Raw genomic sequence first — 26,581 nt, 5'->3', positions numbered from 1 at the left:
ATTCAAAAAACAGAACTAATCAGGTGAGAATGTTTATTTATATATATACTGTATATATATGAAACTAGCATTTCCATGATTTAAAATCCACCATATTTCAAGATTCATATTTCTCTTGACACCACATAGGTAGGTATCTGTGCCCGAGAGTAGATTTGTATGGCAACTTCTTACTTCTCACAGTTTACTTCATTTCTGATGTTGCCTAGATGCTGCAGCTGCAGAAAGGAGTGGCTCATTTGAACTCGCGGTCAGATGGTTCGCTCTCTTTTATGTCATTAGCAAGCAAGAGAGTGTTGCGCTTGGAAAAAACCTTTTCTTGAAAAGTGGCTCATTCTGGATTTTGAGAATATTGTGTAAAATAAACTTTTTGTTTGGCCCAAAAAAAAAAAGCTGAACTAATATGTGCCTAAATTTGATATATCATCCATCTGTCCATTTTATAGATTGCTTATTTGTCAAGGGTCAAGGGGGGGGGGGGGGGGGGGCTGGAACTTACCACAGCTGACACTCTGCATGGGTCACCAGTCTATTGCAAGGCCATCAAGAGCAATTAGGGGCTCAGTATTCTGATTCAGAAAACTTTTTTTGTCCCCGTGGGGGTAATTAAAGGAGCAGGGAGCGGTACAGTTGGTTACACAGCAACAACACACATTAGGTAAAACTTGCCCAAGGATACTTCAACATGGTCACCTGGGAAAGTGAGGATTGAACCAGCAACCCTAGGTTGCTAGACGGCCACTCTACCTCTGATCCATGCCACTGATATATCATGTGATGATAGAAAGAATGGTAGACTCAAGGATTTGACTGCAATATTCTAGCATCCGGCATAAATCCATGTCAGGTGCATGTCAATGTTTGCATTTCAGTGGCCTGTGTTGCATACATTGTTGCAGTCACATTTCTTAGCTGCTGACATTGTCTGGTGAACAGTGGAAGTTTGCTGCTTATTTCAGTTTATATAACAGCCGGATTAAAATTCAAATAAAAGCACAAAAAAGTCATGACACCAGGCAGTATCTGTGATACCTTCAGATAAATACCAGTTCCTGGGTAATACTGATCAAAACCCTTTTCTAAAAATTTTAGAATCCTCCATTTAACCTACTGAACACGTTTTGTTGTGTCGGAGGAAGCCAGATGCCCAGAAAGAACCCACATGTACATGGGGGGAACATACTAACATCATACAGGGGGACCCAGGCCAAATGTGGGCTATGAAGGAAGACTTCTAACCACTGCACCACCGGATCACCCCCAAATGAATTTCATAACTTGAAAATATACATGAATTTACCAAAATATGGATGGAGATAATTTTTCATGTTTTTGTCAGTTTAGCATTTTTTCCTCAAAGCAGTTGTACAACATAAAAAAATAAACCACATCGTGCTTCCTTAGGAAATTTGTTGTTGCATGAGAAGGCATCTTTCAAACATGATAACATTGAAAGAATTTGGTCAACACCATCAAAGTATCAGAGGTCGATACCCTGCACTACTTGGTACTTGACTTACGAACAATTGGTTCCAGCCCTGAAATAACCATACACTTTGACCCTTAACATTCCGGGAGTTTTGGTCTCTTAGTTTGGAACCCTTTTTACTTTTTCTTTTGCTTTAATTCAGATTCAACGACATGATTATGACAGCTCCCTCCCCATTGTAATTAAATCTGCTAGTCTTAGAAAGCAACAAATAGTACGTCCACCATGATTGATGGAATACATTGATTTCTCTACATCTGGGCCAATTCGGCCAACAGAAGTGCGGCAGAATGTACAGGCTGACACAGACCTCCATCCCCCATAGTTGCAGCTGCCGCCAGGCTGTCAGGAAGATGAAAATATGCCTGGCTTCATTTAGTGCTGTGGGGATCCTGTGGTGAAAAGGGGCAGGTAGAGCTAATGGACTACTCTGGGCCACAGTGGGGCTGTCAACTCAGCAACGCTGCCGGCTCTCTCTCCAGGATGCACCATTTTTATGACAATCACTCTGAGTCCATGGCAAGCAAATCGAGGCCCAGGAGCCATCACCTTTGTGCTCTGATTGTGCAGGATTTACTGTAAACAAAATCCATTTTCAGAGAACTTACGATTATTTCAGAACCAGCTATGTTGACATGAATCAAAACCCTGCACTGCAGAACATAAGATAAAATGTAAAAACATTGCTAAAGCTGAATTTGAGTCAAGCCTTTGTAGTTATCACTTCATCTTTTAAACAAATTCCCCAAAAGTGTCCAACTTCAAGTCAATAGTTATTTCACACTAAAATGCCTGTATTTCTCCACTGAAATTCCAGCCTAAACAACTTGTAAATATGGAGTTTTTTGCGTGTGTATCACTTGCATAATGTAAATGTATTTATTTGTATACACATCTGTGAAAATCACACATTTGAGTCGCAAACTGAGAGCTAGATCTATCATGAGCTGTCAGTCTCAGAGAGCAATGAGAGAGATAGAGCAGCTGCACTGACTGACAGAGAGGAAATTGAAGTGTCACACCAAACATGTTAACCATATTTTGCTGTGTGTTGTCACCCACTGGCACGATGCTTCAGTCAGGCAACCAGTGCAGGGAGAACTGCAGCAGGAATTAAAATTCAGTGGGAGGAAGTGATAAAATAATAGGGATTGTTTTCAAACGACTGATCACTTTTACCACAATGTAAGGCAATGCTCCCTCCATTGTCCTTCAGAGATGTAAGCTAGCACTCTATTGGCTGACAGTAATCTTTGACAGTGTTGTCAAACTCAGACCTGCGATTTGAGACATTGGGCAAATAAGGCTGTGAAAATGAGAAAAACAAGAGACTGTGAGTGGTGTGCATTCTCCTTGGGATGACAGTTCCTAGTGTAGCACATTGAAAATGTGACTTTATGTCATGTGAAAGTGAGAATCCATTCTAACACCACTGCAGAGGCATGTGTAATGCGTAAGTGCATCACTACCCACTGCACATTATTAGCATTGCCACTTCAAGATGGCAAATATACAGGGCAGCTGTCCACTGATGTCGTCAAGTTCTCTCAGTTCAAGTTTGAGTTCGAACTCAATGAGGTACGAATTAAATTGCACTTTAGAGTGTTAATGGTTGATTTAAATCTGGAAAAAAAATGGTTAGCTATGGTGCTGTAACAATGGCAGATCATGGAAAATGTGTTTGTATTGGCAGAGAAAACATTCTACGAAATGATTGCTGCGTAAGTCTAGGTGTGAAATGAACATTTAAGCACATATATACTAACTGTGGGAAGGTGATAATGGAATGGAATTGCAGTAACTAAAGGTCACATTCACATTATGTGTCGTTAACGGCACTGCTGGAGGGATACAGAACATCTTCCTGCTGTTTCAGATAGTTAAATGACAAATTGTACCACACTCTTCGGTAAGACATAACTCTGTTTTAATGACTCAAAGTTATTTTTGAGTAACTTTAATTGTTTGATGATGTTGAAGACACTGTGAAGAAGTGAGAGTGGACTGATGTCACTGGTGATTTTTGTATTGCCAGCCCTGTCTTTAGTGGGGCCAATGACAATAAGAATACCTTGCTGGTGATTCCATTTACGAGCTTCTGGTGAGGGGCCGACTGAGTGTTCCTGATAATATTTAGTCCTACGAGGCTTAATATTCATCACAGCTCTTCTTATCTCCGAAGCCTCCGTCATCTCAGTCAGGTGCTAAACTAATGTTAAGACTGAGACAAAGGCTGTCCTTAACAAAGTTGATAAATATGTGGTATAGAACCCCAAATACCTGCACATGCTGCCTCTGTGCTGTGATTGTCTGTGCTGATCAGCTCTCTTGCAATCATCCTCCAGTTACACAACAAAAGAACATTTTCTTATTTTACTAATCGGTTTACTAATAGGTTTCAGAGCACCAAAGGATGAGGGAACTACTTGAAAATTGTGTTATAGGCTCATCATTTTGGCATATTCATATATCCATCCATCTATTTTCTAGACTGCTTATCCGATAAGGGTCGCAGGGGGGCTGGAGCCCATCTCAGCTGACATTTGGTGAGAGGCAGGGTTCACCCTGCATGGGCTGCCAGTCTGTCACATGGCCATCAGGAGCAATTAGGGGCTCAGTATCTTGCTCAAGGACACTTCAACATGGTCAACAGGGGAAGTGAGGATTGAACCAGTGACCCTTCAGTTGCTAGATGGCCAATCTACCTACGAGCCATACTGCCCCTACTTTCATACATATTAAATTTGAAAAGAAAAAAATATATCCTCGAACGCCACCCTTTCTAGAAATGGTGATGTACATCTTCCCTCAACCTCAGGTGCTATATATCAAGTTTTTTTTAGTAAAAAAAAAAACCTTAATATTATTTATTTCAATTATGTTTATTTTGGGGCACCACGGTGGTGCAGTGTTGTTGCCTCACAGCAAGAAGGTGCCGGTTTGAGCCCCGGCTCCAGCACAGGATCTTTCTGGGTGAGTCTCCATGTTCTCCCTGTTCCTGTGTGGGTTCTCTCTGGTACTCCAGCTTCCTCCCACAGTCCAAAGACATCAAGAGGGGTCGAGGCTAATCGGATTTTCTAAATTGACTGTAGGCACCGCTATGAGTGTAAATGGTTGTCTGTCTATATGTTGGCCCTGCGATGGACTGGAGACCCGTCCAGGGTGAACCCGGCCTCACGCCTGAAGGCTGCTGGGATAGGCTCCAGCCCCCCCGCGACCCTTAACAGGATAAGCAGAAGAAAATGGATGAATGGATGGATGGATGGATGGATGGATGGTGTTAATTTTGTGGTTGTTGAAAACAAAACTCCAAGACTGTACAGTGTTTTTTTAAGATTCTACTAAAGCTGATGCTTAATTAAGCTGAAAAAAAATCTTCTAACGACACACAATTAAATAATCACATTTTCATATTACCAGTCAGCTTTTAGCAATGACTTAAAGTAAGGCCCTAATTAATCAAAGCTCTTCTAAATTCTCATGTTCCAAAACTCCACCCATGAATGCGTTATCTATAGCACTATTATGTATTAGAGGCAGAACATCTTACTGTATAACAATAAATAACGTTTAGTGTCTAATATAAAAGCTATTCAGTATAGTATAGCACTGCCTGCGCTAAAAAAATGTTCGTCTCAGCAAATATCAGCCCGCCAATTAAGTGCTGACCCTATCATGTAATTAATTAATTAATTAATGTATTTATTTTATGTTTGTTTTAATACACAATTTCACAATATTGTTAAATGGTGAAAAATCAGCAACACACCTGCTGGAAATTTCAAACATTTGTTCAGTCACGCAAACCCCCTACAATCTGGAAAAATATGGCCACAGTATAATGAAGAGTAAATAAACTTGTGGACAAATTAACTTTGACATTTTGAATGTTGGGTCACGTCGAAGAACTACGTGTCATATCCTGCTTTGTCATTTGAATATTGGGATTCAAAACATTTCAGAAAAAATACTTGTAATAATTGATACTGTGAAGTGGCATCATTAACATCTTTGTAATTTTCTTCTTGGGTTCTGTATCTAATTATGAGGTAAATCATATGTATTGTCTATGATTGGGAGTCATCTGTTTTCTATTTTTTTCCGTCGCGATAAAGAGCAAGCACTTTATCTCAAACCACAAAATATTTTAATATAACTTTCTATCTTACTCGTCCTGAATTATGTCTAGATGGGTATGTTTTAAAGTAAATCCAAGTACTGCCTATCCTTTCATCATGTGCACTTTTCTGTGTATTTTGTCCAGCTCAGTGGTGTGTGTGGCTCTTATGATGTTCGATCTGGTGCTGGCAACGTTGGGGAATGTGAAGGTCAGTGCTGGGCAAAACTGGGAGGCTGCCAGCTGATCATTTTGTACCCTCCTACTCTTTGTCGATAAGAGAGTAGCAGTTGGTTTATGCGCTCTGTGCGTGCCGCTGTTAGACAAAAATGATTTGTGAGAGAAGATGCTTCACCCTATAACAGCTGTTCAACTGTGAGCGGATTGATTGAATCTGTTTCTTTTCAAACTCAGAGTAATAGGTCTCATCTGTTGAAGATCCTTTTATGTCGGTTTCAGGAGTCATACCTCAATTAAAGTTCCAATTTATATCATGTCAATAATTTAAGACCATCACTTCCTAACCAGGACCTTTTCTATTTGGATTAAGTTGCTCATAAAACAATGTGTGTTAAATCCAAAGGGGCTCACTTGTAGTTTTAAAGTGCAGACACAATCTGCACAGCATTTCATCTGCTGCTATCACATCAGGCACAGCAATGGTAAATACTCGCTAATACATAGAACCAGGGCCACCAAAACCTGATCAAAATTTTTAATATTGGAATTCTATTATCATAACAAGGTCATTACTGAACACATATACGGGGTGGCATGGCTTGAAGGTAGAGTGGCTGTCTAGCAACCAAGGGGTCACTGGTTCAGTCCTCACTTCCAAAGTATACTTGAGCAAGATACTGAGCCCCTTATTGCTCCTGACGGCCCCGGACGGACTGGTGACCCGTCCAGGGAGAACCCCAGCTCTCACCCAATGTCAGCTGGGATAGGCTCCAGCCCTCCCATGACCCTTAACAGATAAGTGGCATAGAAAATGGATGGGATGGATGGATACTTCACACACTGCAAATTATGTTCAGCAATCTATGTGGTTAAACTAATCCTGCGGAGGGACATATATTTTCTAATAGGGCTAGAGAAAAGACAATTCCAAATCAATGCAATCGGTAAATTCTTTTGTCTGAACCAATATAAAAAGCTTGTTATCATCACGGTTCTATGGCTGCTGCACCTCAGTAACTACAGTAAGAACCCTACGCTCTCTCGTAGCGCTCAGCTCCTACAGTCCCAACAGACGCTGAACACTACTTCACTCAGAGGAGAGAACACCAGACATGCACATCTCATTAATTATGTCTCAGTTGAAATATCAGTCCACAGCTCCCAGCCATTTGACTCAGGCAGAGGTAATGAAACCCTGTGCACTGAAGCTAAATGAGACAGCCCCAGGGTGAGGTTGCCAGTTTGGGAGGGAACTAAATACAGTATGAGGATAAAGCTGAAACTTAGGGGCAATCAGTTTGTCTAAAGTTTGTGGATAAGGGGATAGGTGGATTAGACCACAATAAAAGATGTCATATATAAAACCATGACCCCTTCTCAGGCAGAGCGTCATATCAGTCTGTATGGTATTCAACTCACTGACGTCCAAATCCTTAACAAGTCCCTAAATGTCAAAGCCTTGAGAAGGCCACGCTCAATTATATGGATAAAGTAACATTCATGCTGTCAAAAAAAGAGAGAAGCGAAACCCTTTGGAGTCAATAGGGATGGATAGAGTAGTGACCCACCGCTGCATCCACATGTGCAGGAAGTTAATCGCTGTTGGCAGCAGAGACAACAGTGTTTCTGCGTTTGTGCAAATTGAAGAAACATAACCATAAATTTGCAAGCAGCAGATCAATATGGGCCAGACGTGCCCGAGTCCTGAGAAATGTATCCAGGGAAACCATTCAATAGCTCCGATCAAAGATTGACTGGTGGCCTGCTATTCATCTCCCATTACCTGCCACAGGCCAGTGGCCATAGTGAATGTGTATGAGATGTTTGGAGACAGATTTGGCCATTAAGGCTTGCACTGATGTGTACAACAGGCAAATGGGGGATTTCTCCTTGTATCATTGCTGCAATCATGGTCGTTCATCAGATGTGGTCCATTAGACTAGTCATGTTACAAAGGGCGGTGCCCAAACCCTCTATATATTATGTCACAAACCCCCGAGAAAACATATTTCATCTCATATTGCTTACATGACAGATAATTGATCGCGTGAGTTGGGTATCCAACATTCTGCTCACAGGAGGCTTGAGGACTTTGTCTGTTTTAATACAGTCATTCAAACTAAAACAATGCTTAGTTGGGGAAAAAGACATGTTTCTCTTTTTTTACTTCAGTGGCAAGGACAGAGCTGTGACTATGTTTAATAGAAATGTTCCCATTATGCACAGCAGCATCTCCGGAGACTCCCCTTAAATACGGGACTACTCAATCATGACGGAAGGAATCCATGTTGGAATGAAATGGGTCATATGATACTTTAAATAAATATGATAATGAGGCAGACACTCGCAATTGCCAGGGGAGTTATTTGTGTTGGGTGAATAGAACAGTAGGTAGACAGGAATAATATTGCTACTGTGAAAGCAGAGAGGATGCTGGTCCACAGTTGCACACAGAAGTACTATGGTCTGTGTGAGTGGAAATAAACTTTTGTCAGCATCCAAATTGAACATGATGTGAATGCTGTGAAATTTAAAATTTGTATTATGAATTGCATGATTTTTTTCTCAAGTAATATGGGACATTTGAGCAAGAGCCACGGCTATATCTCATGTAATATAATATACATTCAGCATAATTGACTTTTTAAAATACAACTAGGAATGATTCTTTAATTTTTAGTGAGACTTTATAATATTTGCTGAATGCAGATGACTTTGGCCAGATGTTCAACACGTCACATGTGTTATAGCCCAAGTACAGCCATGAAGAGTCAAGCTTGCTCCATAAGCTACAGGTCACACATACAAATCCAATTACATACAATCCAGCTACTAAAATAGAATAACAGGGCTTTTGAAAGATTTGTCTAATATGACGTAAAATACGCCTTGCCATGCTGAGGCGATTCAGTGTTTGACAGTGATTCAGTACTTGACAAAAAAAAATTATCAGATTTTCAAGAGAAGGCTGTTCTTTTCTGGAAGGCAATTATGTGCGAGTTTGAATCTCTACTTGGAAGGAAAAAAAACCTTAAATATGTAAGTGGGGATGTCAAACTAGGGATGAATGGAAGGTTTATCTAGAGAGTTTGGGTCTTGATGGAGGATTCACAAAATCCCTTTACTATGCCACCTGAAGAGCTCGGTGAGGTCATCAAGATTGTTTTAGTTTTGATTCAACAATGCCCCATTGCGTACTCGATCTAGCCATATGAGCAGGTATCTAGATACCTGCGTCAGCGTGGCAAATATTTGGCCTTTTTTAAACATCATTCATTGATCAATGATATGATTCCCAAAGGTTCCTCCCGAAATTTAGGATGCATTCAGCAGTAAAATACAATCTTTCTGTCAATTGCTTTACATAAAACATTTTTCCAAATTATCAGGTGACTAATACCATGTTTAGAGTTGTTACACTCAGGACACTCACCCACTGTGGAAAAACAAAACAAAACACAGAAGCCAAGGTGATGATGATGATGATGATGACAAAACTAATTCAGTGATGAGCAGCAAGACTGCTAAATATCAAAATCAGCCTTCAATACCATTATCCATAACAGTTGGTACATCATTTGATCAACAGAGCTGTTTTACTGTAGACAAAATCATAATAATACACGAAGGGCCCTATTTAAGCAATCTATGAAAGTGCCAAAATGGGGCATCGTCAAGCATAAATGCCATCGCAAGTTTCAAGCTGGCACATGTGCTCACTTTTAACTAGCAAATGAACTTGCGCTCCACCTGCGGTGACAGGAAATCTAATAATATGAAAATCAATTTAGAGCAACTGAATAAAAAGTACGGATTTTTTTCTGTAAATGTGAATAGGCAGATGCTACAGTGGTGAAACTACGACCTAACATAAAATGAGCAATGAGGTCCCTTGTGTCCCTGTTTTGTTTTACAAATCAATGAACTTTCCGTCATTGATTTTGAATACAATGCTCCTCGCGCAGGCAGCTGTTTCATGTATACGACAAGGTGAGCCACGAGCTGTAGATTTGTCATAATACTATTTGCTTCTGTGAAATTTCAGTCACTTTTGTGTCCTAAGATGCTGGATACAACCGCCAGCACAAGACCTCTAAGGCCCACAAGACCCCAAAATCAGCTTTAATTCCAGGCCCTGAAATTCAATCCACTCTTGTGTGTGTGTGTGTGTGTGTGTGTGTGTGTGTGTGTGTGTGTGTGTGTGTGTGTGTGTGTGTGTGTGTGTGTGTGTGTGTGTGTGTGTGTGGTGTCACCCTGGGTGCTAGGCTCTTATCAGCTCACCCAGAATGAGAAGCTGTCAATACAACAACCACAGAGAAAGAAAACCATCCCTACCCCCTACATCTCGTATCAATGCGGCCCATCTTCACACAGAACCAAGCCTGGTCGGACTGCAATTAAAACCTCAGCCCTCTGGTGGAGGGGTGGGCCCGAACCACAGATCTATAAACTTGATTTGTATCACTTCACCTCCTGCAGCCTCCCATCGACACACCAGCACAAGAGGTGTTGACTGTGTGGACTGCATGCTCACTCTAATTACAGTCTTGCGTGCACACATATGCATCACTTATGACAAAGAAGAACTTAGTTGTGACACTTGTGATCTAAAAAAAAGAATGAGCTGCCTAATAAGTGACTAAAGAAATTAACTTTTAGTTTTAGAAATACCTTTGTGGTAGAGCTGCTGCACTCTGCAGAAAAATCCATATTAACATGTTTTGTTTTTCCTCAAATGTTTGAGAATCTTATTTTCTTAAAACATGAAGACAATGTCAGCATGCAGCATCATTTATTCCAGATATGTCAGGGATAAGCTTCGTGATATTTTTTTTTTCTTATCAAAATTCATAAAAAACACCTAATGGAACAAAGAATAACTTACTAACCAGTATTGTCCTTGTATCCAAAGGCTGATATATGTTCCTCTGTGCCTCAGAGATGCTTTTAGTCCAAGCACTATCAGCTAGATTGTATTTAATGACATGTAAGTGGCATTTATCCATTTCTAGCCAAACTAAATTCATGTCAGTGCTTTCAGTCACGGGGCAAAAGTAATTAGCAGAGAAATTTTGCATCAGATTCTATTTGTGGTGTTTCCTACACTTAATGCCCCTAAAGTATTTTAATGTGGGGCTTACAAATATCCCCAAACAAATACACTATTTATTGCTGTTTCAGTAATATTTGATTAAAAAAAAAATACAGTTCCCAGCTGTGTTAGGAAACGCTAAGCCTTGTTTGTAGTGTGACAGTCAGGGTAGTGGTGTGGGAGGGTCTCTAAAGACATTGTTGGTTTAATGCTTTTTGTCGTGTTCTCAAGTATTTTTTCAACATATTGACACTCAGAAATGTGTGGTTATTTGTAGAAGTGCAGCTATTTTAAGATATTGCATTCCAATAAAGTATATTAAAAAAATTAATCAAAAGTATTTAATTAAAAGGGTTTCCTTTGTGTTATTGTGCACTAATATATTGGGGTTTCTGTCAAAAAAATGTGCAATTGCGCAACAACTGAACCTTTTAAATCAAAGTCTAATTAACTTAAGCTCTATTTTCTTGCTCTTAATTGAGTTAGTTTAGTAGCACAAGGCAGTGATTTTAAATTAAGATTTAACATGACAGCTTTCGTTTTTTTATTGTTATTTAATAAATGGTAACAACAAAATTTGCATAAGAGCAAGTAACAACAGACTTCATGCAAGTAGACTTCCCTCCCTGAACTCCGATCCCTCAGTTTAGCACTGGCTGGTGTGGTTTCTGCTTGTTTTGTTCTTGTTTTTGTTCGCTGAGGATGTACAGAAAAAAACTCCAGGTTTCCCACACTAACAATGGTTGCAGAGAGAAAGATTCAGAGTTAACAAGCAGGAAGATGGAGATCTATGTCCCTGAACAAGCAAATCAGAGGTCAAACATTGCAAAAAGTGCTACTAAATGACAGTGAGGGAGGACATGGAGTAAGACATCTGTTTGAGCAGTAAATTAATGATTTTACTGCAGTGTGGATAAGTTTGCCTGTTAAGAGGGTTGCATCTATCCTGACTTGACCCCTTGTTTAGTGTTTGGCTATAATAGTTAATGAATGTTTTACATCCAATTGCAAGAACAGTTAACAAGGTAAAAAAAAAAAAAAAGTCAATACACATGCAGCATCTGGTAGCCATGTTCTATCAGTGGGAATAAGGAGAGGACATCATCCACTAATCAGCAACTATCACATACAACTGAAAAAAACTGTGCTTTGCTTTTTGTTCTATTTTAATGTTGTTGTTTTTTAAATATGAGACAAAAACTCAAAAGAAACAGAGATCCCTGAACATCTCAACACAATCATTCTTTGATATCAAGCTCTTGAAAGAGAGGTTTGTGACACAGTGAAACCGGACATGGCGGGGAGATCTCGTGGCTCTGGTGGAATGTCCATCTCTTGCACTCTCTCCATACATTGCAACATGACTACTTCTGCAGTGAAAACCAAGAAAACAGTGAATTTCATTGATGGATATCTTAACCATCATCATCCTATCTTTTTCTGTTTCTGATAGATCACTAATACACTTATTGGCATGGTGATGTTTTTATCTGGGAGTTGTGATATCAGTGTCTACATGACACAGCACATGTGAAAATAAACTTTGTTAGATTGTTTATAAGAATTCTAAGGGGCTAAATTACTAAACAATACAAACCATGATCTTTTGCTGTCAACAGCCAAGTGCAAAAATATTATCCCTGGGACCTTCAACCAGACTCTATTGAGGTAGTGTAGATGAGAGGGTTCACAACAGAGGAGAGAAAAAAACAACATGCACTCTCTCTGTCTTGACAAGGGGATGATTTAAAAGAAACCCTCCTTAACAGTGCTACAAATATTTGGGACAAACTTTGGGCTCAGTGGTTAATTGGATTTGAGTTTATGTTTGTGGAATATATCTGTGGTTTTCTTCTAAATGGTATTTGTGGTGATTACTTTGATGAGTTGCAGTCACTGTGGCTTGTTAAGCAGACACTGTAGGTCTAATCATTTCTTACATTTACAGGAAGTCTAGAATGACCTACTTAATTTCTGAAGCCTGAAAAATGGTTACAAAATATCTGTGCATATGATAATACTCTTGAATTGATGTTTTCCTTCTCCCTCAAATTTGTAGTTTTATTTTCTTCTTTCCTTTCTTTTTCCCATCTCCCTTTTTTCTCACTCTTTAAAATAATTAATATTCTCATAATTTATGAACATATTTTTGATAGTTTCTTGTGTACAATGTGATACATAAAACCTCCATATTTGTTCCCACTCTACCACACTCAGGCAATATCGTCGTATTGATGATCCAATGAAAAATATAAATGCCACAATCTGTGCTGATTACAATCCAACCCCAGCAGCATGTCAGTCATCAGAGAAGTAATCTAAGGGGAATTTCTACCAGCAGCATTGTTCTCAACTGTTGTACATATTTATCATCAGAATTGATCCCAGGAGATTGTCAAACCTGTGTTTTGTTTTTTTCTGTGTGTGTGTGTGTGTGTGTGTGTGTGTGTGTGTGTGTGTGAGTGTGTTTCTGACCTTCTTGCTCTGAATCTTTACATCTTGTGTCATCATCGAATAGTTTGAGTGTAGATTCAGGAAAATCTGTTTGGCAAACATGCTTAAAAATAACAATTAGTACCACCATTCCCTATAAACATGGATTTGCTGTACGCACATGCAGAACATGGACTCCAAAAGTACTACACAAGTGTGGGGTCCTCGTGCCAATTGGTTTCAGAGAAAAACTGAGGCTATGAAAAAATATTTCCACATAGGTGAGAGGCTCAGGAGGGAATTTTTTCGTTCAGCTGATGCACCTCCACCTTCAGCAGGCGCCATGGTGGCTTGGCTGCAGCTGCTATATTAATGCTAATGTACTTGCCACCTCTGTCACTTTGTGTGTTTTTTTCTTTTCACTTCAGATGGATGTAATGGAGTGGGGGAAGGAAAAACACTGGGAGAACTGAGGAGAAAATGAGATGGTCAAAATTGAAGTATTTAGATCAATTTCTATTTTATAATTCAAATTGTGACACCCTTTCACCCACAGAGTGCTTGAAAACAATGTCTAGTATACTTAAAGAATAAAGAAATACAATCAGATATAGGTACATCCAGTAGGCATGTTAATTCTCACAACATCAGAGTGGGCCAAGCAGCGTCCTCGACTGTGTCAACTTCAGATAATTTTGTCTATGTCACACTGATGTTTGAGGGGAGCCCTGCAACATATTATTGTACCTACAGTGTAAGACATCATTTATTTAGAGTGTAGGTGACTTGCACCATCTGTTTTTAAAGCAACAGGCTCAGCCAGACTCTCTGCCAGCAAAAAGGCACCAGGTCCCCGGGCTTATCTTGGTCGAGGTGAGCTGCTGCTCCTCTGCACCAGCGAGGTGGAACGATAAACATAATTAAATTGAGTTGGATTACACAAAATGGATCGGATCAGTTGGGAAGGCGGAGAAGCTAATCCAGTGCAATCCTCTCTACAGAGGTGCCAACCACACAAAACGACATAAATAAAGAAGAGGGAAAGGGAAGTGGTGGCTGGGGAGATCAAGACAGGGCCACAGAAAAGACTCCTTCAAGTACTCTTAAAGCCCGCCGTAAAGTCAAATATCAACTGGAATAGCCCAGTGTAGTGCAGAAAATACAAGTCTGGGCTGAAAAATACATCTGGAATTAAAACGTGTCAAAAATGGATGTTACTGTAAGCGTGTTGAGAGCGGGATGTTTTTGGAAAGCTTCCATTGTGTCAGAAATGAATAAGTAATTAATTAAGAGCAAGTTGGAAAATATACTTGAGTTTCATCCCAGCAGTAATGACAGAAATATTGTCACATACTAATTTCACCAGTCCCTACCTGTTAGCACTGAATATGCACACACCATTACAGTCGGATAAGATTGAGGTATATGTCATGCAGGCAGCTGTCTGCGGTTTTATGTGAGTTTCTGTATTTTCTTTTAAGACATCTAAACTTTTTTATTTATCACTAACTCATCTACAACAGCACTCCCTTTACTGCATTTTTTCCAATTTCATTCTGTTCCTCCATTTTTCATCCCTAGCCACAGATTGCATTTCCCTTTTGTAACTGACTTTGGTACAATCCCCTACAAATAACCTTTCCCTGGGGACAAAGACTTTGCTTTCTCGTCAGTCTTGCTACATTCCTACCATCTGTGTCTTTTCTGTCCCCATCTCCTTCTTGTCTCTGTCTAAGGTATAGTAAAGACAGTCATACAATCTATTAGATTAGTCTGTTTCTCAGCCTAATCCAGTGTAATTCTATTTTGTCCAGTCATGGGCATCATTTGTATATTGATGATTAATGACTCTGCAGGTGTTTAAACAATCTACCCTGCCTGCTTGGATACAGACAATAGCATGAAATGAAATGAAATTGAAAATCAAATTAAATACTGTCCAAAATTGTTAGGTGGCCTTCAGTAATATGTTGCCAAAAAAAAAAAAAAAAAACATGGACAGTAATCAAACTAGGGGTGGCTAAAAACTTTATTCTCGGACACAACACAGTTCTCCCTGGAAAGTTTATCTCTTGATGCAGACTAATCCATTGGCATGAAGGTCACCAGTAACAGTAGCAGTAATTCCATCTGGGCAGTGTGTGTGTGTGTGTGTGTGTGTGTGTGTGAGTGCAGTGCTCTACGGGAGTACAAAGCGAAATATGTTGTTAAGCACCATAGCTGACAGTCAAGGCATTCCTGTTGACACGTCAACCCGCCTGTCTGTATTAGATGTTTGATCTGACACTGACCAAGTGATTCAACGCATTTAGAAAAGTATCTTGATGACAGACATGCAGACCTGTGCACAAACTTAAAGAGCAACAGGTCAGATAGTGATAGTGATAGTTTTCATCATCACAACAGTATTAACAGTCAAATTTCATCTATTTTGTGAAAAGCAAACTTTTTTAACTGTCAACATTTTTTGACACGGTGCTCTAGAAATATTCAAGTGCACGGAGCATTCACACTGGTAACATCAAATTGTAAACTCAATCAGCTAAGAAATCAGACGTTACTGATCAACTCCACAAGTCATACAAGCAAAGATTAATTATAATCAGTCAGTAGGCTGCTGGTATTGTTAATCAAGGTGTGTGCATTTTGGTTAACAATTATGTCAGTTAAAATGTGTTCAGTGTAGAACAGACCTTAGTCAAGGAGGATTTTCAATACATGATGTCTGGTGAATTCATCTAGTTATCTTAGTCATGGATTATCAAAACACAGCGTTTTAAAAGAGGCTAGTAGTCACAGAAAAAAAATTCTCAAATCTTAATAAGAAATCCAAATTTTGATGCATAGATGCATTGATAATGGCGTCAATCATTGAAATGTGGCCCCTAAATTGGAGTTGAAGAGTGAGCTGCCTAAAGATTCTACCGCAAATCATACCATCTACTTATGCTTGTCTGAATTAAGTTTTCTAAAATAACCTGAGTGTCTATTCTCCTCCACCCTATTTTTGAATGGAACACTTTTTAGACATAGTTGTTGCATTTCAGAAATATTTTCAGTTATTACTAATAATGAGAAGAAGAGGGAGTGTACACTTAAACTGAAACCATCCATCCATCCATCCATTTTCTTCCGCATATCCTGTTAAGGGTTGTGGGGGGGCTGGAGCCTATCCCAGCAGCCTTCGGGCGAGGGGCGGGGTTACCTTGTACAGGTCACCAGTCCATCGCTGGGCCAACACATATAAACAGACAACCATTCACACTCATGATCAGTTTAGAGTATCAATCAGCCTCGTCCCCAATTGATGTCTTCGACTGTGGCGGGAAGCTGGAGTACCAGAGAGAACCCACGCAGGAACAGGGAGAACATGCAGACTCCACACAGAAAGATCCTGTGCCTGAGCTGGGACTCGAACCTGGAACCTTCTTGCTGTGAGAAGACAGTGCTAACGCCTGACTCCATTATATTAAATTGGTCATTCAGTTTTATCTGTATTATGGAATGCAAAAAGATGTAATCAACATTGATTTACAGTCTTTTTAATGTATTTTTAATGTTCTACAGTAACTAAACATGTTTTGCACTTTAATTGAATGAAAAACATCAAGTCATAAGCTATAAAATATCAAATGTATTTTAGGTACTTCTGGAGATGAAGAGCTCCACTGCTGATCTGAATTAGCACTAACCAGAGTCCTGCCTGTGGCAGTCTAATTTACAGGCATGAACCACCACGCAGGTTCTCACCATGCATACAGCGACACTAAAGCTGCATTGCATTAGTCTTTCATTTCCTTGTTTGCTTACCCTCAGAGCTTGGTAACATGTAACAACGCACGTCACGCAGGGGTCAATTGGAGAGCGGAAAGGAAAGTGTGGGAGTTATTGGAGGCGATAAGTGGAACACACCTGCCCTTGTACACTTTGATCCAAAACTATCATGGATCAACCGCATGTTGTAGATATAGAGTAATACTGCTTTTTACAGACACAGTAATAACAAAAAATGTCTGTCGACTCATGTCAAAGAGGTGACGGCATCTTCTGCAGGCAATAAGTCAGCATTTGGTAATTAGCAGTTTATCAAAGTTTGCTTTTTTTTCAGTTTACAAGTTTTGCTATCAGTTCAGTTCAGCTGCAGTTACTTTCCAGATTAAGGTTGTTAGTTTTGGGGTGGCACGGTGATGCAGTGGTGAGCACAGTCTGCTGGTACAGGCTCCGGCCCCCCCACGCCCCTTAACAAGATAAGTGGTAGGAAATTAATGGATGGGTGGATGGTTGCTAGTTTCAGTTAAATTATTGCTTAAAAATGTTCAGGTTTTGATTTGGTTCATTATTATTACTAATCTTATTTTAGTTTGACAAAGAGTAAAATTAAAAAAAAAATTTCAGTTATAATCAAATTAAGAAGTAAATAAGTGCAGTCCATTGTCATCTTCCGCTTATTCCTACACATTAAGGGTCATGGGGGGGTGGAGCCTATCCCAGCATCAACGGGCGAGAGGCGGGGTTCACCCTAGACAGGTCGCCAGTCCGTCGCAGGGCCAACACACAGAGACGAACAACCATTCACATACAGTCAATTTAGATTATCAATCAGCCTCGTCCCCTCTTGATGTCTTTGGACTGTGGGAGGAAGCTGGAGTACCAGAGAGAACCCAGGCAGGAACAGGGAGAACATGCAAACTCCACACAGAGAGATCCCGTGCCCGAGCCGGGACTCAAACCCGGAACCTTCTTGCTGTGAGGCCACAGTGCTGACCACTGCGGCACCGTGCAGCCAAATAAGTGCAGTATTATCTTTTATTTCAATTAATTAAAGTATTCATTTCTACATCATTTTAGCTTTTATCTTAAGGTAATGTCAATAACCCTGGTAAATAGCTGCAGCAGTTTCTGTATGATTTATATCATAATTTGTATTACTGCTATGGTTTTATGATAGCTATTAATTCAGAAACTACCTTGCTTAATTCATTCATCTTCTGCTTCTTTGATGGTGAGAAAGAAGACCATGGATTTATTTTCTTATACCAAATGCAAAACTGCAATGCATTATGGGGAACATTCACCTCTAGCGTGATCGTGATTGTTGGCTCCCCACCTCAGCCCTCTGAGGGTGGATCTCAAGAAGTTTACTTCAGTTTTCAGAGAAATGGAATGACACTTTTGATGGCAGCTGGCGGGGATTCCCCCGAGGGCAAATGCTGAGAGGAAGTCAACGATAGCAAGTTAAACCACTATTGGAATGCAGCTAAACTTTCTTAAAATCAAAAAAGGAGGAAAAAACTATGAAAGTGTTTGGAACAACAATCCTGATCAGAGTCTCTGTTCTCTATATTTGTACTACATTCTCAGTGCTGTTTTTCCAAGCATTACATAACCCTCTCTCTATTACATGGAATACCCTGATCTACTTGTTTCCTCTTGTTAGTTTTGAATGAATTATTCATACCAAATGTTAACTGTAATTGTTTTAACTGACATTATGATTCAAATATACTGCTGTTTTTGGCATTCGAAAAATAGATATTCCAGAAGAATTCATCTTCCCTGAAGTAAATCATGCCATCACTTGTGCCCATCCCTACGCAGCCAGCTTTTGCAGCTATTACAAACATACCACTTGATTTTGTTGTTGTTTTTTTATTCTTTTTTTTCAATTTATTTAAATATCTAAATGTAAGTAAATTATCTAATTAATTTTAGGTGTGTTGTTACATTGGTCTGTTGCACCTGTTCCCCTTGGGAAAGTCTTAGGGCAGAGGTGAATCTACTGAAATTAACTGTCAAGTTTTATTAACAAAAGCTTTGTCCAGTAACTTGGAGCACAAAAATTGTAAATGACAACTGGACAAGTACAATGCAATAGTGTGTCTCTAATTGTGTCAGCAGTGCTTGTATTAACCAATTTTAAAGGATAGCAAGTTTTAGCTAAGATAAAATGATCTCCTCACCAGAGATGGAACATCATCTTTCAGCGTACTCCTGCAGCCCAAACAAGAACAGCGTGCATTATTTAAGATGCCTTGTCTGGTTGCTTTAATTGAGAGTCAACTCTGGTAGACAGCTCAAGGCAGGCCCTCGGCAATGTATGCATCCAGTTTGGAGGAGGAAAATGCACATCTTTGTGGCATTTCAAATATGAGTGCAGCATTTATACCAAACAGCATGTTCTACATGGAAATTTGACAACCTCAACATGGAATCAACAAGTTGAGCCCAAGGCAAGTTTTGCACCAGTTGGAGGCGGCAACATGGTGATAGATTACATGGACAATGACAGACAGGGCCAATGAGCCAACAGCTAGATGCAATAACTGTACTTACTCAGAAAGTACGAAGGTTGATTGAAAACGTCAAAAAGTTTAACTTGATAATATGTGTCATTGGATGCATCCCAGTCTTTTCAAAGACTACACCTTTTTTTGTGAAACTCCCCAACCTTACATCAGCCTGAGGGTGAGTAGATCCTGAACAGAGTACAACGCAGACTCTCTTCTATTGAACATAGCTCAAATTTCTCAATTAATTTTCCAGAGTGGTCAAGAAGTATTTTTTTTAATTAATTAGACCCCTTAAGGAGTCTGAAAAGTCACTAAATGAGTGACAGAGTTGCCGTGTTGGCAACTGGGGGATTAACCACGATTATTAATTTCTGCTCATCAGTTCAAATATTGATGACTTGGTGGAGGAAGAGATGAGAAATTTCTGCAGTTTAAATAAACCACCAAACTGGGAGATTGGGAGTGAGGTAAGTCACATGAATCTGGAGATGTCTGCCTGAAGTGGCTCAAAGGCATCCCTCCATTTCATCCATTCTCATTGATAACCATGATCATGTCTATAATGTGTTTCATACACAGTTGTATTACAGTAATAATCCAGGTTTGACATTTTAAGTGTATTAAAATGTAGAAAGTATGTGTATCTTCATAAAGAAATCATTGTCTCATTATTGCTGCCATAATGTGTGAGAACATGCATCCCACATTAGCAGTGAAATCAATGTGGTTATATGAACTGTCATGTCTGGAAACGATTCTTTGAGGGTTTATAGCTGGAATTTGCCAGCGCTGGTCCTGGCCTACATTTCACTCCTGCATACCAGCAGGGTCTTGGGCAAAACAGAGAAACAGCTCTGCTCAGCAGCCTTCCTCTGCCATGAATGCAGAACGGGTTGCTGGAGCTTCCTGTCTGCACTTCCACTTCACTTGCAAGTTCACTACATCTGAGGGTCAAATCACAAGTCAGCTCTCTGCCTCATGCAGCTTCAGTACTGAGGCTGCGTCTCCAACTCACTCACTGTGTGGCTCAGCATGTCGGCCAGCCGCAGATCCACAGATCATTATCACCATCAAGCACTGTTTCCCCAACAAAACGATATCTCTGCCTTTGATCCTATGCCAAAGCTTATTTTTGTTCACTTCTGGGCATTCTAATCCAGGAACTGCTCTCACTTGAGGCTAGACTCAAGCATGACTAAAAATACCTCTCTGCTCTGTTGATGAGATGGAAATGTATAAATTAACTATGAGGCATCATGTCTGAAATAAGGATACTCTCACAAACCTGACAGTTTGTGTAGTGTGTGTGTGTGTGTGTGTGTGTGTGTGTGTGTGTGTGTGTGTGTGTGTGTGTGTGTGTGTGTGTGTTTGGCATATTTTCGTCATGTGTAAGCTAGCTTTGAGTGTTAATATATCAAGCATTGTGCTGGGCTGTTGCCGTGGAACATCCAATTAAAAAGTACAAGATGTGAAGCTTATGTGCAGCGCTAAAGTTAAAATGTCTAAACTGGGCCAGAGGTCCTGAAACATTCAGACTGGGCTGCACGGGGTTCTGCTTCCACACGCTGAAAAGACACAATACTTTGGCTGCACGTTCACACGTACTGTCACGGTTCATAACAAGCTCTCTAGGAAATAACAACTGCAGTTCAATTGTATGAAGAAACATCCTGATAACTATGAAAGTTGCAATGACCATAACAATATTTGTACACGGATACCAGTTTTTGTCCATACCCTTCTGTATCCCTGAAGGCCTAAAAGGTGGGGTTTGTTACCTCTGTGACAGGCAGAGGTATTGGGCATTGGCTTGTCTGTCACGTAGCAAGATAACTCAAAAAGTTGATGGATGGATTTTGGATGAATTTTGATGAAAACTGGTATGATGATAGATTGCGGAAAAATCAATTTCATTTCAGAACTGATGCAGAAATTCAGGTGACGCTGTCGACAGTAACAAAACAGACAAAATCATAAAAGGTTTGAGGACGTCCAAATTCCAAATCCTATATCTTTTTAGTTTGCCTTGTATTCTGATATGTTATGGCCCAGCTATAGATGAGTCATGCCCACCTCCTTATTCTCTGAATTCTATTCATATGTTCTCCATTTTATTGACTCTTAGTATTATTGATGTATTCATCATAGTTGATATACTTGTCATAGTTGAGGGATTGTTTTAATGTGATACTGTATTTACTGTATTATATAGAACACTACATTTTATGCGCGCCCCAGGATGATCAGCTGCTGCTTAGGCCAAAACTAATGGAAATCCAAATAAATGGAAATAAAATGAATTTTTTTTGTGTGTGTGTGTTTTATGCTCGTTGACAACCTTGGAAATCCTGCTTTCTGTTAATGTTGTTGTTTGAGTTGTACATACATGATATCTAGTATTAACTAGTAAAGCGCATTATTAATTGAATCATAATGTCATTCAGTGTAATTATATCATCACAAAAAAAAACAGTTGACTGTATTGATTGAATTTTAATGGGGACTGTACAGATGTTGCTTTGTTTTTCTAAAAATATAGCTTTTGTTACTGCAATTTTTTTTTTAATTTGGTGAAACCTAGTTATTTTATAACTGCCTAAATGATTGTTTTCATACTCCTTGTTGTAGTTTAAGTTTGTTGGTTTGAGTATGACAACTTTAAAAATATTAGTCTTTTGTGTGCATCTTGATAGATATATATGTATATGTAAATGTACATATACATACATGTACTATATATAGATATATACATACTTACAGATCTATACCGTATATATACTGTAGCATGAAGAAGAAGAAGATGACAGTATTGCAGTCGCAATACACAATAATCACAATCTGACTTTTTCAGAAAATCAGCATTATTTGTATCTGTATTTTCCTGGTTTCATGTAGAGATGAAAAATTACGGCCTGACTGATACACAGCAGTTCATTGTAATCAGCTGATAACAGCCTATCTCAAACATATCAGTATTGGCTAGGACCTAACAGATTATTGGCCGATATGAACTGATGTGACGACAGTTTTAGTGCAGGCAGTGATATAAATTTGAAAAATTAAAGTTATTTATTGTGACACAGTAAAACGGTCTACCTCGATTATGCGTCCTTGCCTCAAGTATCAAACCATATTTAAGGGATAATTGCAAAAAATGTGTGCTCATGCACTATACTCTATTCTCTTTATATATCTTGACATATATGCTTAAAGAATGTCAGCTGATAAAATTTTTTTTTCTTCTGGAAATATTTTACCAATTGGCATTCGCCCACATAACCCCACAACAATCGGGGCCAAATCAAGATACTATGTGTTGGCCTTCTCTATTGTAGCTGCCCTGATTTCATCTAAGTATAAAATGCACCTCAGGCCACCTGAGATGTTACAGCACGATAAGCCATTCGTTACTAAGCCGCTGCTGATATTCTTTTCTATATCGGCTGGTCCTGCTCATGTCAAGTTTGGCTTCAAATATTTCTGCGTCTCCAACTGTCTGCCACTGACTGTATGAGGCTTGTCACAAGGGCAGAGATATGGTCCTGGGCGGGGGGGCTCTGCAAATGGCCCACACTTATCAAAGCGATCCCGGAGCTTCTAACACAATGCTCCCCTAATTTCTACTGAAAGGACGTCTCTCCAGACCTGGAGTAATCTCATATTCTCTGCTTGCATGCAGTAACTCTAGTTACTCTTGCCAATTGCATAATCAAGTCCAGAACTCATCAGCAAGATGGCAGAAGAAGTGCTCTATTAAGCTGCATCGTGTTCCATCTGTTGTGTAAGAGAAAGATAACAGTATTTACAGTTTTGGAGTTGTGGCAGACTGTTTCGGCCAAATTTTCTGCACTGCAGAGTTCTGCTTACTTCATGAAATGTCACAGATTAATTCTGCCACTTGCAGTGGTTTCCTACTGAAATCTCAACCCCACCAGACAAACTGTATAAAAGCTGTTATATCCACAACTTGTGTTAGGAAACACTATTTGAATGTAAAACACAGGGGGAACATTTAGTCCAAAGGCTTATTTTTTAGCTTTTCCTGGCTCACACCACACTCCTGAGTATTTCATCATTTTTATTAGGTTTTGGGAAAAGGCCAATATTTGCTGTGGCTCTGAGACGACCTGCAGTGTGAATACAGGACTGCAGGACAAATTCTGTCAAGGAAGTGGTTGGTAAATATCTTTCAACTGGGACGAAGCAACCAGCCCTCTAATGTATCATTGAGGATATGTCTTACAAAAAAAAAAGAAAGAAAAAAAGATCCAGTTTTGAATAATGAAAGCAGCTGGTAACAAAAAGTGCAGAGTAAAACCCGGCCTGGCCTTCTATGCCATCTATTTACACTATGGTGTACATGAATTGGTACATGAGTTTTTCATAAATCCCCTTCTGCCTCACCTGCAGCTGTCATTACATCCATTACACCAACATACGCTGACCGAATCTGAATTCAATTTACCTTCACACATCCCAGTACTAAAGGGTGTCAATATAAGGTTAAAAAGGTAACTCAGGGTTTTCCAGCACATCTTGGAGTCTGCTACATTTCTTTATCATTGGGCCAATTGAGGATCCAGCAAGAGCACTAAACCGTCATTCATCTTTCACATCAGTCACTCCAAAATTAGACCACCAACACTTCCATCATGCAATTCATTTGACCAAAAACCTAATTTACAGTAATGTGATTCAATCTGATTATATCTGGAGGGTTTTTTTTAATTATTTTTTCATTTGTAATAATGTGATAAAGAGTCTCACATCTGAAATGATTAATTGACCGAAACGTATTTCTGGTTTCACAGTTGTGAGATTTTGCGGCTTTAATTTATATCATTGTAAATGAGATATCACTAGACTGTTTGATTTGATGACATCACATTTTGCTTTAGGATTCATGGACAAAATATTTGAATGTAAAATTAAAATGCATCAATTGCTGCCTTAATGAATGAATGGGTTGGAAGATAGCAGTCATTGTAAGGGTGGCGTGATATTGGATTATTGCCGATATCTGATATTTTACGACTTATTTTAGCTGATATTAGCCAATGTGGATATTACCTGTATAACAAAAAGTCTATATGATATTCACATTTTGTGCATAGATGAATGTTGGGACTATGAGAATGTATGGTTTTGTTTCTCCACAAGCGAACATCTAATTCATATATTTCCTATTTTTTTTCTCATCGTTGATTATTTCCTCGTCGTCAATGAGCAAAGAGGATTGGCCTTTGGCACGAACGGGCTGCAATAAATATCAGAGTTACACTGTGATCAGTTTAAAGCATCACTGGGGTTTCAGCTATGGGAGGGAGCAGCTAGGATAGCCAAGCACAACAAAAAACAACTTGGTGCATCACCTGCTTCTTGGGGTTCAGCTTTCAGTTGCATAGCAGCGGGACTGTTTACATTGGACGAGTGCTTGGTGTATATCACATTTAAGCCGACCTTCTGTTCAACAAAACCCCACAAGTGGAACTTAAAGAACACACTCCCCATGTGAGGAGCTCCATGGGGCTGCAGCTGAAGGAGTATTTGCAAAAAAAAAAAAAAAAAATTCCAACAGCTTCAAAGCTGAGATCTGTGCAACGGATTAATTAAAGCGTTTGCAAGTGCTGCTGCTACTCCAACCCTTCAAAATTCTATTTCAGTCATGTGCACTTCTTCAAAGGAAAACGCAAAAGAAACACATGTACATTTGAATATCAGTGTGATTATTCTTTCACAGTTTACACGTCTGGATGGGAAATAGCTGACTGCAGCCTGAAGACTAGGATGGGAAGTGGCTTTATTATGAGAGGTCTCTCTGAAACTTGTACTTGCCTGTTACGCTAATTGAAATAAAGGTATTCTCTGAACAAATGTAGATTCAGCTTGTCCTTTCTTACAGTCATGCACAGTTTTCCAGCTCTGTGGACTTGAATCTGCTTTAGAGGTTCCACCAGTCTATTTGCAAAAAAAAAAAGTTTGTAAACCTGAGCAAGAAAGAAAATGTGTGTTTGTCAACTTGTTCTGTTCTACACAAGATTGTTTGCTGCAGAACTTGGCCAGGTAGCAAAAGGGACCTTCCTATTAAACAGGAAAAACTCTAATTAAATTTGAATTATGAGCAGCGGCGGTATGCGGCCTACAATCCCTTTCACAAACATGAACTTTTAAACCTTCAGGCATGGTTATAGACTATTCTAAACTATGCTGCTTACTTCCGTCTTTTGGCACGGACATTTACCTTGATCCAGTAGCCGAAGGGAGTGCTGAAAAGAAGGGTCCAGCGTGTCCTTCTCTGCCATGAGCTCCGGCAAGTAGTTTTCGCTCCCCATCTCGTCCAGGACTGCGCCTCCAAGAACACGACTCACAAGGACGGTAAGTCAATAAAAACAAAACAAAAAAACACCAAAAAAAACAAAACAAAAAAAAAAAACTTGCTCAACCTCCAACCGCCTCCAAGTCGGGGCAGCCGCCAGGTATTTCTATGAGACCAAAAAGGCGGGTGATGGTGTGGCTCGCGCTACAAGAGCGTTTCTCTGTCCTGACGCAGACATACACACACTCTCACACACACACACACATACACACACTCACTCACACACTCACACAAACAAGACTGAGCGGTTAAATATGAGCAGGAAGGTTTTATCCCATCCGAGTGTTGGTATGAGCCCCGCTGCGCATCCCAGCCGTGGCAAGCTTTCCTCTCCTCTCAGGGTGGACCGGCTCTTTGAAGCTCGCTCTGATGGAGCCGCTGATAAACCGAGGCTGCCAGCTATTGGTCGCCGAGCGCCACACGCAGCCGGTGGAGCAGGGGGCGGAGCGACACGCCGGAGCTGTCCGCGGTGCTGAGTCTGGTCATTACCATATCATTATCATGAAGTCACCGGGAACAAGGGCGCTAATTCAGAAACACCGCGCAAGGGCAAAGTGCCTGCATCTGATATCCTCAGCCTAGACAAACAGCGTTTGCTAGTATA

General features: G+C 39.8%; 1 protein-coding gene across 2 annotated transcripts in view; it reads right to left on the bottom strand.

The window, feature by feature from the left end:
* khdrbs3 (KH domain containing, RNA binding, signal transduction associated 3) overlaps window positions 1-26,369 on the bottom strand; it is a 119,636-nt gene extending 93,267 nt beyond the window's left edge. The window contains exon 1 of one of the 2 annotated variants that reach the window (XR_015111152.1): window positions 25,843-26,369. Coding sequence is in view for 1 of the 2 variants with exons in the window: in XM_086192841.1 (XP_086048967.1) it covers window positions 25,843-25,933 (91 nt within the window). In the remaining variant the exon portion in view is untranslated. The remainder of the gene's footprint in view (window positions 1-25,842) is intronic. The other variant, XM_086192841.1, reaches the window with a different exon arrangement.
* Window positions 26,370-26,581: the final 212 nt, after the last annotated feature.

This window comes from Aulostomus chinensis, chromosome 22 (assembly GCF_037954235.1).
Source record: "Aulostomus chinensis isolate RoL2024-O1b breed Wild chromosome 22, RoL_Achi_v1.0, whole genome shotgun sequence".
NCBI lineage: Eukaryota > Metazoa > Chordata > Actinopteri > Syngnathiformes > Aulostomidae > Aulostomus > Aulostomus chinensis.
The sequence above is the reverse complement of the archived record's forward strand: the minus strand, read 5'-3'. Positions and strand labels throughout refer to the sequence as shown.